We start from the raw sequence: 16,634 nt of genomic DNA, 5'->3' as shown, positions 1-16,634 counted from the left end.
CCGGATATGCAGCCTCTGTGTGAACAATGATTCACCACAAAAATTCAAAAGAATATTACAAATAACTCTACCTACACTCCACAATTGGCTGGGTATCTTCATGCATCAAGATGCATTGTCTATCAATGAATGCAACTCATGTAGGCACCTTCAAGTTTGATCTTACAAAAGTTTAGGTAAGGCCAAAATGTTGAAGCTTTAGGAACAGGTTGCAGTCCAGTTAACTTTTTCTTTCGATACATAAAGTGTTCTTGTGCACATATCTGTTTTCCAATGGCATTAGATGGTTCCTGTGAAAGGGTCATTCAAACCTCAAAGGGGTGGTGACCCAGAGGTTGAGAACAACTGTATTGCAGCAATGGCTGACCTAAAATTAGCCACGTAAACCAGCCTTGTCTTGAACTCACAGATATCTGCCAGTTTTTCTGCCACTGGAATGCTAGAGAGTAATGTGCCAACCCATCCAGTCCTCTTGATTACATTCCTTTTTTTGTTCAAAATTATTTTTTCATACAATATACTCAGAATTTGGTTTATAACTGCCTGGAATCTCCAGCACTTTTACATGTAATCACACTTACAGTCTTTCACTGATCTACTGATTACTCAAGAATACATGCTTCACAACAAATGGCAATTAATGGGAATAAAGAAGTATGTATGCTCATTTAAGCAATGTTATTAAGATTGAGAAGATAAAGCAGTTTTCTTAAACACACCCATCAATCTTCATTCAAACTGAAATGTAGTTTGATCTAAAAGTCACATCATTTTGTTCTCATTCATCATACAATAGTTCAACACATAATGTACAGGTTACTCTACTGATGAGCTAGCTACATGTACCATTAATTTCATTAATTTATAGATTTTCTTCTAACCAACTAATATACTTGTCTCTTATTCTTAATCCTAAATGTAAAAACACCGGAGCTCCAGTAAAGGATAGGGCTCCATGGACTCCTTCCTCCAAATGGTCATGAGTAACTTGGACTCCAACATTTCTAAGCCGTGTGATGTAAATGAGACTATCGTCTCTTACGAGATCATGTTCACATGTGATGACATAAGTTAATGGCAATCCCTGTAACTGGGAGTCATTGGCTATCAAAGGTGACATTCTGTTATCCACAAGTGCTGGATAAGTAGCATTTAGTTTTCCAAGGACAGGCTCCCTGTAAACATAGTTCTTTTTGTATTTCTCAGGAAGGAAGTCACTCCAGTTAACAAACTTGAACAGGTCTCTTGACCCTGGTGGCATGTGCTCATTTCTTAGTAAGGCCCGGAGCAGAGTTTTGTCTTCAGTCACATACAAGCTTGCCAACTTAATTATCATCTCCCTGGACACAATTGGACCATGTTCATACTTTCGATGTGATGGCAGAGAAGTATCAAGCGCTTGTAGTCCAGGGTATATCAAAGCTTGTGCCTTAATTCTGTCTTTGAAATCTGGATCATTCTGTAACTAAAAATATAATGGATATTAATTAATTTATAGCTTTCAAACAAAAGGAGTTGCAGTTTCACTTTAATAGCCTGAGATAAATTTACTAATCTGAAACACTATTTAGTGATATTTCTCACAATATTTGCACATTGACTGAGAGATAAAAGAGTGTGGAATTCCACTCTCATATGTCCAGAAACAATGTACACTCTGTTCCTCACACATTTATTCACAAATAATAATCAAACAGGAAGATGATCATCCACATCCTAGTGACGATGACAGGGTAACTATGTTTATGATATTAAATTTTTTGCACATTCATTTGTCTTAGAAATTTAGCTTTTGTTGTTCGGAATAAAGATGTGTTGTGTGTCCCAGTTTGTTCTGGAACACACTGTCCCTCTCTCTCAGTCTCCCAAGTGCTCTAATAACATGCATGTATTACCAAGTCTAGTTTCCCTAAAACCACTTTTGACCTAAGCAATATAATCAGCAAAATCCACGAATAAAATAAGATACAACTGCCAAAACTCACATATAAAATCAAATGGAATTATGGCATGCTTAAGAAAACACTTAATATTTATCTAAGTAGTATGGTGTGTTAGATGCAATAGACAATACAGAGAAGAATTTAGGAAAACCAGAAGAGCAGAAAAGGAAATGGAATGTTGTACATGCAGCCTCTGTTTCTTACCAGAAATAAGAGGAGTCCCGAGTCTCTAGCTACACGCTTGTACACTCCACATCAGTAAACCTAGTCTTCAACTGTGATCATGAGTATTTAAACAGCAGCAGCCTCTATAGCTCCTCTGCAGCAGTGACTTTATCTACTGCCATTCTTTGGGTATTCCAAGGTATACAAGTGTTCTCAAGACCATGTCCTCATAAAAACAAAGAATGTGCACAAGATGAAAGAAGTACCTGAAGTCTTATTAACTCATCACAAGGTTAACCATCTCACCAACTTCAAATTGTAGTACAATAGAAAGGAGGTTCTACAAGTGCAGGAAGAAATAGAGAAATAAAATCTCCCGAAGAGAATCTTTCCATGGCCATTATTCTTTACAGTGACTTTGGGATGGGATTTTCTAAATAAAGGAGAGCCTCTCAAAACACTAGCAGACAAGTCATTGTAAGCATAGTGTCAAAACAGAGGCAGAGTCATGTGATAACACCTTCTTATGTAGCAGGATTGGTGCTCCCAAGTGAGTTAGTACAAATCCTTGTACTTGAAGAATACAGAAGAAATGAGAAATTAGGAAAATCAGAGGCTGAGGAGATGGCTCAGTCAGTAAAGTATTTGAGTACAATGGTCAGAACCAAGAAAGACAGGCACAACTGCAAATACTTGTTACCAAGCACTGTGTAAGTAAATGTGACACAAGGAGACCCCTGAGGTTGACTAAACAGCCAACCTTGCTAAGTCGGTGTTCTCCAGCCTCTTTAAGAGAAGACGGCCCAAAAGTAAAGTAGAGAAAAGAGAGAGAGACACCTAGTGTCAACCTCTGACTTCTACATTCGTGATTACACTCTTAAACATGCACATGCTTGTGCACACACATGTGTATACTCACACAAACACGCGCACCCTACACAGAGACATCATATGAAAATTCTGACATTTAAAGGTGAGAAAACAGAACAGTAGTTCTGGTAGTGAAGTTGAAAACCCAAATCTTTTAAATCAGAAGAAGCTGGAACAAATGCCATAACACACTCCCTTAAAGAGAAGAATCGTGAGGGAGACCATCGGGGTTGCAAATTTTGCCACTCCTATGCTCTCCTGAGAGACTCAATCTCTTCTTTTATCTAATGGCACTGTAATAAATCTATTAAAACTTCATGGCGGTAATATCTATCTTTACTAAGCAGTCATTTTAAACTTCATTATAAAAAACTTTTCAAATAAATAGCAATGTAAGTACTCATTAACACCTGTATCTTTATTATAAAGTCCAAAATAGTAGATCTCAATGCACTAAAGCACTTCCAGACTATCCTGTGCCAAATCACCTAGAGAGACACTGGTGACAAGCTAAAGATCCCCTTTTACTGAAGATGACAATTATAGAAGAATTGGCAGTGTTTAAATTTACCTAAGACGCCAAAGACCCAAGAAAAAGCAATGGAAATCTTGACCTTAGCAATTCAGATGGATCACAGGGTCTAACATGGCCCAAAGAACCTGAAATTTGTAGCACAGAAAGGAGCCTTGGTTAGCCACATCTGTTTTAGAATATTATTTTAAGATGTAATACATTTGTTTGTGCTGTGGAACTCTTTTTTTTTAATGATGCAAATATGTGTTGAATTTTTTATGTTACATTTGTTTAACTCTGTAAAACTGTGATGCTTTGTCTGTCTAAAACATCTGATGGTTTAATGAAGAACCGAACAGCCAATAGTGAGGCAGGCAAAAGGATAGGCAGGGCTAGCAGGCAGAGAGAATAAACAGCAGGAGAAATCAGGGAAGAAAGAAGAAGTAGCAAGATAGAACAGGAAGAGGAGAAAATCAGGGGCCAGCGACCCAACTACATACCAAGCCTCAGAGAAAGAAGTAAAGAAAGGTACACAAAAATAGGGACAGATGAAAGTCCAGAGGCAAGGATAGAGTGGATAATTTAAGATAAGAAAAACTGGCTAGAAACAAGCCAAGCTAAGGCTGGGCATTTGTAAGAAAGAATCAGTCTCTATGGTTCATTTATTTGAAAACAGGAATAATCAGAAATGGAGCTGAGTATGAGCAAGCACCTCCTTCCGAATACTAGACTTGGGAATGAGAAAGCACAGCCTTCCCACTGTCACAGCCATAGACAACTTCCGGGCCTCCTCCCTCCCTTGCTTCACTGAATATTTCAAGACAGGATCCATTATTGTTGTGAGACAATGATTTGACCCTGTAAAGATTTGTTTCTTATACTTATTTTTTGTTTGTTTCTTTTTTTTTTTAAATGATGATTGACCAGTAGCCGGGCAGGAAGTATAGGCAGGGTGACCAGCCACAAAGTAGAGGCAGGGCAATGAGAATTCTGGGAAGAGGGAAGCTTCAGTCTGTAGTCGTCATCCAGACACAGAGGAAGCAAGATGTGACTGCTTCACCGAAAAAGGTACCAAGCCATGTGGCTAACTCAGACAAGAATTATGGGCTAATATAAGTTTTAAGAGTTAATAAGAAGCCTGAGCTCATATACCAATCAGTTTATAATTAATGTAGGCCTCTGTGTGATTTCTTTGGGACTTAATGACTGCAGGGACCAGGAGGGGCAGAAACCTCAGTCAATACATTGTGACACTTTCTTCCCATTAATTGCTTCTTATAAGATGTTTAGTTTCCGAGGAAACTAAAAAGCAATTAATACATCCCTCACCCCAAATGATACAAAAAAATGAGAATTTTAAAAATAGTTTGTCTATCTAAATTCAATAAGTCATGAAGCAAAACAACCCCTTCTTAAGATGAATAGAGTTAGTGGAGGTTTCAAGAGATCGGTGAACTTTTCTCTAACATTGGCAGGGTGAATCAAGGTGAGAGTCAGGGTGACAGTTTCCTTTTTTTCTTATTATGGCTTTACCACATGACTCTTTATTTCATTTAGTGCTAATAATGTCAACAGTAGTATAACACACCAAATGCAAAGGAGTGACACTGGAGACACAGAGAAGTTCTTGGGTTGCTGAGGCAGGAGGCTCACAAATTCAAGGCCTACACAAACAACAGATCGGTTCAGGGAATCTTATCAAAAGCATGTCTTGAAAGTCATTGAAAAAGAGAAGGTTCCATGACCCTGTGGTACAGAATCTTCTTGGTAAGCACACTGTCCTGTGTGTAATGCCCAAAACCTGTCCCCCAAACCATAAAATACTAGGATTGATTGTAAAACCCTTCCTTAGCATTGAACAAAACCACATTAAAGTAAATATCATTAAAACGAATAATCTTTCTTGTTTATCTGAAATTTTATAGATAGCAGTGGAAAAGTAATATAAATACACCTAAAACACAGGGTTTTTTTTTTGCGTGTTAGGATTAAAGCAAATAATAACACACACAACATACCAGTTGAATCACTGCTGCTACTAAGGTGCCCCCAGAACTGTCTCCCATAATACAGATACGAGAGGGATCCACTCCATATTTTGCAAGAACCTTATCTTGGAGAAAGAACTTGGTCACAAAAACACAGTCTTCAAGGGCAGCTGGGAATTGATACTGAGGAGCAAGTCTGTAGCTTTAGAGGTAAATCAAGCAGAAACACAACAAAGCCCTTATTAAAATTATGCCATTAAATATCTCTCCCTCTTACCAACAGGTACCCAGACATATTGAATAATACACCTCACTAATTAACACCTAGTTGGCTGGTAACTTCTGTCTTAAAAGTGAGGAGCAGATTTGGGTTCAGCGTTTCAGGTGTTGATTCTAAGGAGGAATGAGTGAAGTAGGTGTGTTATCCTTGTGAATCCCGCATGCTTCTCTGGCCCTCAGTGCACTTGGTAACTCAAAAACAATTTGGAATTACTTATGGGATCACTCAGATATTTTAAGTAAAGAACGTATGAGAGTAAATAGGACTGTTTTGAAGAATTTGAAATATGAATATTTTAAGTATACCAGTGGCGCTTACAAAGATTTCTAAGGCTGAAATAAGACTAAATACTATTGTGTTTGTTTGTCTTTGGCTGGGTGTATATGTGCTCTATCACAGGAGCACGCCTGAACCAGACCATCTTACTTTTTAACTCTGTCGACTTCAAATTCATTAGAATTAGTGAATAACTCACATGGATATATTAAGCAATGTTCATCAGACGGTTCTTGTGTTTATATTTTAACCTGTGTCTAAAATATTTGAAATTAGTATAATCAGAGCAAAGTAGTACAGAAACATTAATACTCATCAAGGTAAAGAACAGCCACTACCTTAAAAAGTAACCTGATTGCTTTTCGGGCTGAGGAGAGGAGGGGACTTAATTGGGGGAGGGGAAGGGAAATGGGAGGCGGTGGCAGGGAAGAGAAAGAAATCTTTAATAAATAAATTTTAAAAAAAGTAACCTGTAGAATTAGTAAACAATGTGCAACAGACTTACTATTTAAAAAGCTTAACTAAAAATTATATTGTGTTGAATTTAGCTAAAATCATAGCAATAATGGCACTGCGTATTTAATGTCACAATTTAGAAATTTTTAGAAACTTATGTAATTTGTCTGGTTCTATTTTGAAGTAATTAGGAGCGGGACAGAACTGATCTCTAGTATGTCCTACTGACCCCAAATATACTCTCAACCATGACACTCCTTAGAGTGACCTTGTCTGAGGTCTACAGTTCTATACTTCTGTGTCTTCATTAAAGGACTGGGCAGATGTGCAGCACTCATCACATCCCCTTGCTGAGTGCCTCAGTAGTTCAGAGGACACATATGACATGCTGGAGTAATAAGCAATTACGCATATTTTTGATCTATTATTGAAAATGTTGTCAAAAGTCATGTCATGAAATATTAAGTCTGATAATTTGGATGGTATCTTGAAACATTCAAATTACTCAAATACCTTCACCTAACGTAATTAGAACCAAAGACAACTCCAACCGCACACAGTGTTTATAAACAGCTCCCATAAAACCCAATGTCTCAAGCATGTAGTAAATAAACTTTCAAGGAATGTCACTTGTAGGTAAAATTGGGTGTTTGAGAATCCTGAAGAATCATAGTCCCAGAGATGTCGTAGGTGTGATAACAAAGATGCTTATTCCTCTGGCCTCATATTTGTGTCCACAGTGGCAGATATAAAAGCAAAGACTGATGCCTTTGAGAACATATTGACATTACAATCATAAGAAAATTACTATAAACAAAAAGTCATATGTTATGGGTATAGTTGGGTGACAAGCCCTAAAAGAGTCAGGCCTAAATTGTGAAGGCCAATGTTGTGGTATGAAGTATTATCGTGTTCTTACTCTATTCCCACAATAACAGCACCAAGCTTGTTTGCTGTCAATCTGTTCAGGTCATCATAGGCTGACATCTCTGAAATAAAAGAAATGAATTTAGAATGATGCCCTGTAAATAGAAAACAATGGGAACCCAGCAACATTCATGAATGTAATAGAAATGTGAATTACCGCTGATTGATGGAAACTCAGCAATCTCCACATTTATTATCTCATACATCAACACTCTGTCAGAGTCCAGGAAGAAAGATAGTCTACAACTTATTACTGTAGCACAAAGACAGTTGAAGTAGAGCATGGAGGTCACTACTGTGGGATATTTGTATTACTTGTCTTCTTGTCTTATCTATTCCCCCCTTTAATCTTTGAGAAAAGAATAAGATGGTATCTGATAAGGAATTCACACAATACATTAAGGATCAGGTATGTATCCCAGTCTGCAGTTAAATTTATTGAACATAAATTCAGCAACAATACTAGAGATGGAAAACAGGACTCATATCTATGAAATGGACATGGGAACTAGGATGGAAACAGTGAAGAATAAAGCAGAAGAAAATGTAGGATTAACACCTAAAGAATTAAATAATAAAATATGGGGATTATTAATATTTGTAAAGTCTAAACAATAACTTATTACCACATGGTTTTAGTGGTTTTTTTGTTATTTTAAAACTGTAGTTGCAAATGAATAGATAAGGTTAAGGAGAGAAAGGAATAAGAAATTTCTTTCAGTCAAAGTAACAGTAGAGAATATTAGTATAGCAGAGTGGCCACTTTCAGATTGCACAGTTTAAAAAAAGAATCAGAAGAGAAACAGACAGACCATACAGTATATTGAAATGGGGGTCAACAGAGGTCAAGGCAGAAAAAACAGCTCATACTTAGGAGTAAACAAAGGGGGTAAAATTGCAGGTAGAAGGAACATGAATCAAATGATGATCTGGAAGGAAATAGCCCAAGGAAAGCAGAGAGACTCATCTTGACCAAAAGATAAACATATCTTTGCCTAGGGTGTAAGTAGAGCATAGTGAAGAAGATGTGATGAAGACACCAGTAAGTGTGAGGTGGGTAAGGCGAGAAGGGGGCTGGAAGATGCCAAACATATGGACTTATATGTTGGAAGGAGTGGGTAAGGTTGGAAACAGAATGGAAATTTATAAATATCATCGGAGTGAAACAGAGGGACTAAGAGCTTCTGAGAGGTGGCATTATTCCAGCCACAGTGAGAGCTTGGATTGTCTGGAGCAGGAGCCCAAAGCCCTGGTTTCTACCGATAGGACTGTTGCTCCCTCCTCTTTCAAGCTCTTTGAAAACATTCCTTAATCGTTTGTTTCTGCAAAACTAAAATGCTGATGATAATGCCTATCTAAAAAAGTCTTACTCAGTTGGCTGCCCAGTTGAACACAGTAGTATTTTTGTTTATCTTGAAAGGTTCACAGTTCACAAGGACAAAATACTGGATATGGTATAATTAAGCTACAGGTTCTTTGAGGGTTATCACTTGTTTCAAAAGTACACAGTATAATATTCCAACGTTTTGCTGCATAGTGAATCCATAAGTCATCAAAAGTCTAAAATGGTGTGTGTGTGTACCTATGTGTGTGTGTGCCTGCCTGTCTGTCTGTCTTAGCTACTCCACTCATCTACAGACAAGAACCGATTACTCAGCTTTATTTTATCATTTTAACACAAAATTATGCTTCGGATTCTAAGCCTCTACATTATTGTTATATATCAGTCTACTACTTGAACATATGCTAACTGCAATATGGCAGCAATCATATTTTTCAGACTCAGCAGTTAAAAATCCTGGATCACAACAATGTTTATTTTATTTACGTGATTAGGTTATCTTAGCCTAATTCCCAAGTTTCTTGGTTGAATTTTCAAGCCTAGGATATCAATATGTTTATTTTAAAATATATTTTTTAACAAACCATCTTAATTTCTACTTATTGTTTTAGCTACCAAATTGTAAATGGAGAAATATATGTGATCCATGACCCATACCTCCCACTGTGTCTTTGCTAAGATGCATATATTCCCTAAATCAACATTGTGCTGATAAATGCATTGTCAACTTCTGGGTACATGGTGTACAGCAATTATTTCAATATGAATATATAAACAACACACACACACACACACACACACACACTAAAAGTACACTTACTGCAACTTCCCAAGACAAAGGCACCACCATGAATGAAAATTATAGCTGGTCTCTGTTCAGACTTCCTTTTTGGCAAGTACAGACGGACAGGAATGTCACTAAAGTTTGTGTCAACCACTGTAATGTTTTCATCTGAAACTGGTTCTGTAAATTGAAGTGCTGCTACAGTCAAAAATACTTCTTCATAGTTCATAAGACCTATGTTTTCAAATAATGTGGCCTATAAAAACAAAAAGAATTAAACTGTACATTTTTAATTTAATAATAATAAATACACAGAGATGCAGTGATAAAAAGTAGACAATGTGATAATATTCTAAAGAACAGATTTTTATATCCGCATGTTATTTTGGTAGCATGGAAATCAGTGTGGTTATCAGCATCAGACCTGAACAGGATTGAGTGACCAAGAATTTGTCTTGAATAAGAAATGGGTCATTAAAATACCATCCCTTTCTGAGAAAATATTGATAGTTATAGGTTAATAAGGAGGAGTTTTTTCTTGCATAGCTGTTAATAAGTTACCATTGCTATAGTAAATAATCCACTAAAACAAACTGAAAGAAAAAAATGATCATCTCATTATATGTAGAACAGAGCTTTAAAAAGATCCAACACCTCTTTATGAAAATCCTGGAGAGATTAGGTATACAAGGGGTATTCCTAAACCTAAGAAAGGCAGTTTATAGAAAGTCTACAGCCAACATCAAATTAAATGGAGAGAAACTCAAAGCAATGCCAGTAAAATCAGGAACAAGATGAGGTCATTAATTCTTTCTATTCAATATAGCACTTGAAGTCGTAGATAAAGCAATAAAACAACTGAAAGCGATCAAGGGGTACAAATTGAAAAAGAACAAGTCAAAGTATCATTATTTGCAGATGATATGACAGTTTACATAAGTGATTATCTAAAAATTCAGCAATGGTATTATAGCTGGCAAATACTTTCAGCAGAGTGGTTGGATACAACATTAACTCACAAAAAAATTCAGTAGTCCTTTTATATACAAATGACAGCCTGAGAAAGAAATCAGGGAAACAACACCCTTCACAATAGCCACAAACAATATATAATAACTTAGGGTAACTCTAACCAAGGAGGTGGCAGATTTGTGTGATAAAATCTTCAAATTATTGAAGAAGATACAAGAAAATGCCACAAAAAATCATAGCTATTTACACATAAATCTATAGTACACATAATTCTGTGAATAAACACATATGTAAAATTTTAATGAACTTTTTTGTAAGGATGCCAATGATCCCTTAAAGAGTGAAACACTACAAGAGGCCAGAAAGATCATTCATGATCATGGATAGTTAAGCTTGGCACACTAAATATCCTACCACAATCAATAAACAGCAGAGACTCAAATGTCTGAAAAACACTTAAAGAAATGGGCAACTTCCTTGGCCATCAGGGAAATGCACAACAAAACTACTTTGAGATTTCCTCTGTCAGAATGGTTACATTCAACATCATGCTGACAAGGATGTGGATTAAGAGAAACACTCATTCGTTGCTGATAGGAGTGCAAATTTGTACAGTTGTTGTGGAAATCAGTGTGGCTGATCCTCATGAAGGTGGGAATAGATCTACCTCAAGATTCAGTTATATCACTCTTGGGCATATACATTACCACTGAGAAAAGAGAAACAAATTAGTTACATAAACTGTTGAAGCTCTACCCTCGTTTTATACTTACATGGAAAGGTGTTCGCTTTAGGGAGAGGAAAGGAAGTAAATGGAGAGAAAGGATGGAGGAAATTTGCAGGGTACAAGTGATCTGCTAGGGGAAATGGGAAATGGGGAGGGAAATACTAAAGAAGCAGGGATGTGGATAAAATAACAGTAAGGATATCTGAAAAATGCCACAAAGAATCATAGCTATTTACACTTAAATCTATAGTACACATAATTCTGTGAATAAACACATATGTAAAATTTTAATGAACTTTTTTGTAGGGATGCCAATGATCCCTTAAAGAGTGAAATACTACATAACCAAACCCTAGCTTAATAAATGAGAAGTTCTCTTTTGACTTGTTGAACAGAGTGGTCCAAGAGACTTTCAAAACATTCCCTATTGTCATTGTCCTTGTTACTTCTAAGAATGGAAAGTAATACTCTGTTGCTGAAGACACTATGACTATCCGAAACAGGGCCCAGAGAGCTTTAAGCTGGAACTGATCTGAATGTCACCTCCCTGAGAAGTAGATTTTATTTCACAGAAGGCACCACACAGGGTTCCAAATGAGGAAGGCAAGAAAGAATCCTACTCACATATGATGCCTACAAACCACATCAACTATCAGCATGACACAAGGACCCTAAGGGTGGTGGTGGCACACATACCTTGGCAGTAGCTAATAGCTCTCTGCCTTTCTAATTGGACTTAAGAACAACTCACTAAAAGAGAAACCTTGCAAACTCCTCAGTACTAGTGAAGACATGAAGACCTGAATCTAGGAAGAGAATCTTCTTAGCTAGTGCAATTCCTACCAACAGTCTAAATTGTGAGTCTTCTCAATTGTGAGATACTCGCAGCCTTCACACCTCATCAAGGAAACTTCTCTTTGTCACATGTGGAGACCACTAGAGAAAACCACAACCAATCAAAGGAAGAGTTGTGGAGCCGGTTCCCAGTGGATGCATCTACAGACACTCCCATGCCTAGGTGTTAAGGAACACTGAGGAAAAGGAGGTGGAAAGATTTAAAGAGAGAGATCAGACAGTTTGTTGTGAGATTGTTTGTCCTAGTAATGTCAGAATCTTCACCAACAAAGGGTCTCTCCAGTATGTCTGTCCAACAAGGATAGCGCAAGTAGACATGCTAGCGTACAGTGTAGACAGGCAAGACTACTAATGTACAGGGTAGATAAACTTTGTCTATCTTTTACTCTGGATCACAAGGCCTCAAGTGCACACAAGGAACTACGGGCAATTGAGGAAGGCTGAGTCCAGGAGAGGCGGTCATCCCTAGCAAAGGCCACATGAATTGCTTATCCAAAACCAAATGGCCAGTCCTGAAACATATATACAAGTACCATTATTCAGATTGAACAGGCTATATTTAAGAATAGAAATGTATGTAAAACGTATATTCATGCAACAATAATAAATATAAAAAATAATATGGAGGGACCTGCTGGAGGCCAAGTAGGTGAGAAAATGCAATTATATTATAATCTCAAAAATATAAAAGCAAAGCAAAAATAAAGCTTACGTGTGTCTGTTAATCCTATACTGTATATAATGCGAGTGGATTACTTTTGTTTATCTTATATTGTATATAATGTGAGTGGATTGCTTTTGTCTATCATATACTATATATAAGGAAAGTGGATTGCTTTTGTCTATCTTATACTGTATATAATGTGAATTGTTTTTGTCTATCTTATACTGTTACATAATGTGAGTTGATTTCTTTTGACCATCTTATACTGTGAGTAGATTGCAGCTGAGTTCTTAATCATTTATTAGTATTTATCAAATCTGTTAAATTTATTTTAAAATCTACTTTTTATGAAAACTATCTAAGCTTTTATAATTCAATTTTGGCAATGGATTTTTCTCAATTACTAGGATGACCATTTAAAGAATCATATTTTGATCCTATATGTGCATATGTAAGAAAAGACACATATATTTGTATGAGTCATTCCATTTTGAAATTGATAGAATAAAGGTCAAATTCAGCAATTGTGTGTTTTCAGAATACATTCTTATTGATGAGAAGGTGTCAGTTTTGAAGTCCAGATATTCATGAGTGACTCAGAAAAGACATAGCAATTTCTCTACTGAATTGTGGATCTGTAGAGAAAGAAAATGGTTCCAGGGTGACCCAGCAAATGTCCGACTCTGAGAATAATGTGTTAGATGTCAGATGGGAAATCAGACAGCCCTTCTGCAGTGTGTTGGATAGCATTTCCCTCATCTGCCACAGTTTTGTGTCTCTGGCATTCATTGTTTTCTCCTGTTTCTGCCTAAGCTTCCTCTTATCTCTGTATCCATAAGGCTTCCAGACTAAAACATAGCTTGGTTAAGGGCAACCTAGTGTGCCCTCTGTGACAGACATGTGTTCAAATTATATCATTACCACCAAAAAAAAAATGTCTGAACTCCAGCAACTTAGACCTCAGAAAAGATAATAACAGCAGCAGGTCACAAGAGGTGGCTTTTCAGCTGTTGTGGGTGTCTGCAATGTGTCAGGGTGCATGTCAACTTACTCAGCTCGTAAGTACACAGTGTAGCTTTCCAGAAGAGTCCAGATAAGAAATCTCAACAGATTACTGTAATCCCAGACAGGAGAGTCAACTATCTTCCACACACAAACATAGTTAAGGAGAGCTGAGAAAATAGAATATCACTATCACTTCTGTATGTTACTAAAACACATTTCATTGAATTGGAAATATATTAGTTTTATTAACTCACATTGATAACATCACTATCATCATAGGAAAAATGACCCACATAGTTAATATTGGCAATATTAGTTATTAGGCTCCAAATCAAATTTATTTGGAGGTCTCAGTAACACAAAGAATATGCAATGTTTCTGTGAACAGAAAGTTTAAGAGTTATATTAAAAGAGAAAAATAGCTAGAACAACAGTGATTAAAATTTACCAAAATATTAAACTTGATGGAGATAAATTGAGAAATATCCAGAGAGCATATGAGTCTAGGTATTGTCAAAGGCATCAGATTTATCCAAGGTTTCTAGCAATTCCCAGATAATTCATTTCAGACGATACTACTTTCTTTATTCTGATGCTGCAATATCACAACACTCAGTGTTTTAGCAAACACTGTGGGTCCCTCTGCTTGTAGAGAGTTCAGCCTGTGAGCGATTAAATAAACATCAAGAGTAACTGGTTTCTTTCTTTATTTCTTCCTTGATCCAGGTGTGGTTCAGCAGTTGAGAAGGGGAGGATGGGGGGAACTTGGGGAATTGGGATGGTTGGGATAAAGGAAGGATGGATATGGGAGCAGGGAAGCATATATCTTAATTAAGGGATCCAGCTTAGGGTAGGCAAGAGACCTGAACCTAGAGGGGCTCCCAGGTGCCCAGGGGGATGTCCCCAGTTAGTGCCTTGGGCAGCTGAGAATAAGGAACCTGAAATGGCCCTATCCTATAACCACACTGATGAATATCTATATCTATAGAACCTTCATCGGGTGATAGATGGAGATAGAGACAGAGACCCACACTGGAGCATTGGAATAAGCTCCCAAGGTCCCAATGAGGAGCAGAAGGAGGGAGAACATGAGCAAGGAAGTCGGGACCGTGAAGGGTGCACCCACCCACTGAGACAGAGGGACTGATCTATTGGGAGCTCACCAAGGCCAGCTGGACTGGAACTGAAAAAGCATGGGATAAAACCGGACTCTCTGAACAATGAGGACTGATGAGAAGCCAAAGACAATGGCACTGGGGTTTGATCCTACTTCATGTTCTGGCTTTGTGGGAGCCTAGCCAGTTTGGATGCTCACCTTCCTAGACCTAGATGGGGGGGGAGGACCTTGGACTTTCCACAGTGCAGGGAACCCTGACTGCTCTTCAGACTGGAGAGGGATGGGGAAAGGAGTGGGGGGAGGGGGAGTGGTGTGGGAGGAAGGGGAGGGAAATGGGAGGCTGGGAGGAGGTGGAAATTTTTTTTTATTTTTCAATAAAGAAAAGAGAGAGAGAAAAAACATCAAAAAAAGAGTAACTGGTTTATATGTCATAATGAAAACTGAAATCACTTTCAAACACTTTGAAATAAAATAAGTTTCAAATAGGCTTATAGCATGGCAACCCAATTCCCCAGTAAAGAATACATTACCACAAGTGAAGTCATTTTTATGACAGCATCTATGAATCTCACTTTCCAGGGTTCTTCAATATTCTCTGGAACAGGAGAATAAACAGAGTAGGCAAATAGAACACAAGAGAATCCGAAGCACAGAGTTTTGTACCCCATGATAAATCTTTTCCAAACCTGTGTGTCGTGATAATCAACAGCATCTCATATATAGACTACAGAGCAGCAAGATAAAGGTAGAAGGTGAGCTGTTTGAAGCAAAAGGATGGTTTTAGCAACTGTGACTTGACATTCAGCTGTAAGATCAAGCCACAGTTGAAACCGGTTACGCAACTGTGTACAGCTTGGTGAAACAGAATTTACTACAAAATATCGAATAAAGAACGCAGCAATGGCAAGAGCATTATGAGAGCAGTGAACTCCCCCGTCACCACAACCTCACAAGAGCAGAAGCATTTAGGACCCTAATTAAAGCACACCAATAAAAACACAAAGAGATCCCTTTGCTCTTTCACCATACTACAAAGAATAGTGACACCACTGTAAAGCAAGATAAAATGTTATGTAACATATAACTAACCTTAAGGCTAACACCCACAACGCATATCATTTAGAAAATTCAGATCTACCCTGACAGTGCTCATTAGAGGCAATTACAAATGAAATTGCTATCCTTTTCCAAGCTAGGAAACAATTGATCTAAATGATTAAATTTGTATGCAGTTCACCATCTATTAAACTTAAAATTTGTAGATGTGTATCTTATATAATCATAGAAAATCTGTAAGTTGATTAATCAAACACATGTAGCTTCCTGGTATTCCCTATATTCAGATTAGACAGAAGATTTTAAAATTGAGTACAGCTTGGCAATTGTCTATTCCTTTGTGAAAATTCTTCTCTTACCCATGTTCTATCAGTTATACCATAGAATATCTTCCTCAGATAATGATTCTCCCACCTTCTTTGCTAACTTCTGGGCAAAAGCTGTTTCTGGCACTCTTTACTGTTTCATGTCGTAACCCAAACTTAACTCAACTTGGTTTTTGATATTGATCTGAATACCAGAATATTGGTAAAAAGTCATTCTCCAATTTTGGGGATTAGAACAATATGGACTGGGATTTATTTTTTTTTAATTTATTTATTTATTAAGGATTTCTGCCTCCTCCCCGCCACCGCCTCCCATTTCCCTCCCCCTCCCCAATCAAGTCCCTCTCCCTCATCAGCTTGAAGAGCA

General features: G+C 37.4%; 1 protein-coding gene across 1 annotated transcript; it reads right to left on the bottom strand.

Annotated features, from left to right (window-relative positions):
• Positions 1-862: 862 nt before the first annotated feature.
• Positions 863-15,553, bottom strand: LOC101990753 (arylacetamide deacetylase-like 2). Its single transcript, XM_005344033.1, has 5 exons — positions 15,416-15,553; positions 9,582-9,801; positions 7,412-7,481; positions 5,511-5,682; positions 863-1,465 (listed from the first exon to the last, which is right to left on the bottom strand). The coding sequence occupies exons 1-5, from the start codon at positions 15,551-15,553 to the stop codon at positions 863-865; spliced, it is 1,203 nt and encodes a 400-aa protein (XP_005344090.1).
• Between the last annotated feature and the right edge of the window lie 1,081 nt (positions 15,554-16,634).

This window comes from Microtus ochrogaster, chromosome 1, assembly GCF_000317375.1.
Source record: "Microtus ochrogaster isolate Prairie Vole_2 chromosome 1, MicOch1.0, whole genome shotgun sequence".
In the NCBI taxonomy this organism is placed as follows: Eukaryota; Metazoa; Chordata; class Mammalia; order Rodentia; family Cricetidae; genus Microtus; species Microtus ochrogaster.
This window is presented reverse-complemented; position numbering and strand designations above follow the sequence as displayed.

Coding starts and splice junctions, on each gene's coding strand:
- LOC101990753 (XM_005344033.1), bottom strand. CDS start 15,553: ATGGGGTACAAAACTCTGTGCTTCGGATTCTCTTGTGTTCTATTTGCC. Junction 9,802..15,415: donor TAAAAATGACTTCACTTGTG/GTAATGTATTCT, acceptor TTGTTTTTATAG/GCCACATTATTTGAAAACAT. Junction 7,482..9,581: donor CTTTGTCTTGGGAAGTTGCA/GTAAGTGTACTT, acceptor CTTTTATTTCAG/AGATGTCAGCCTATGATGAC.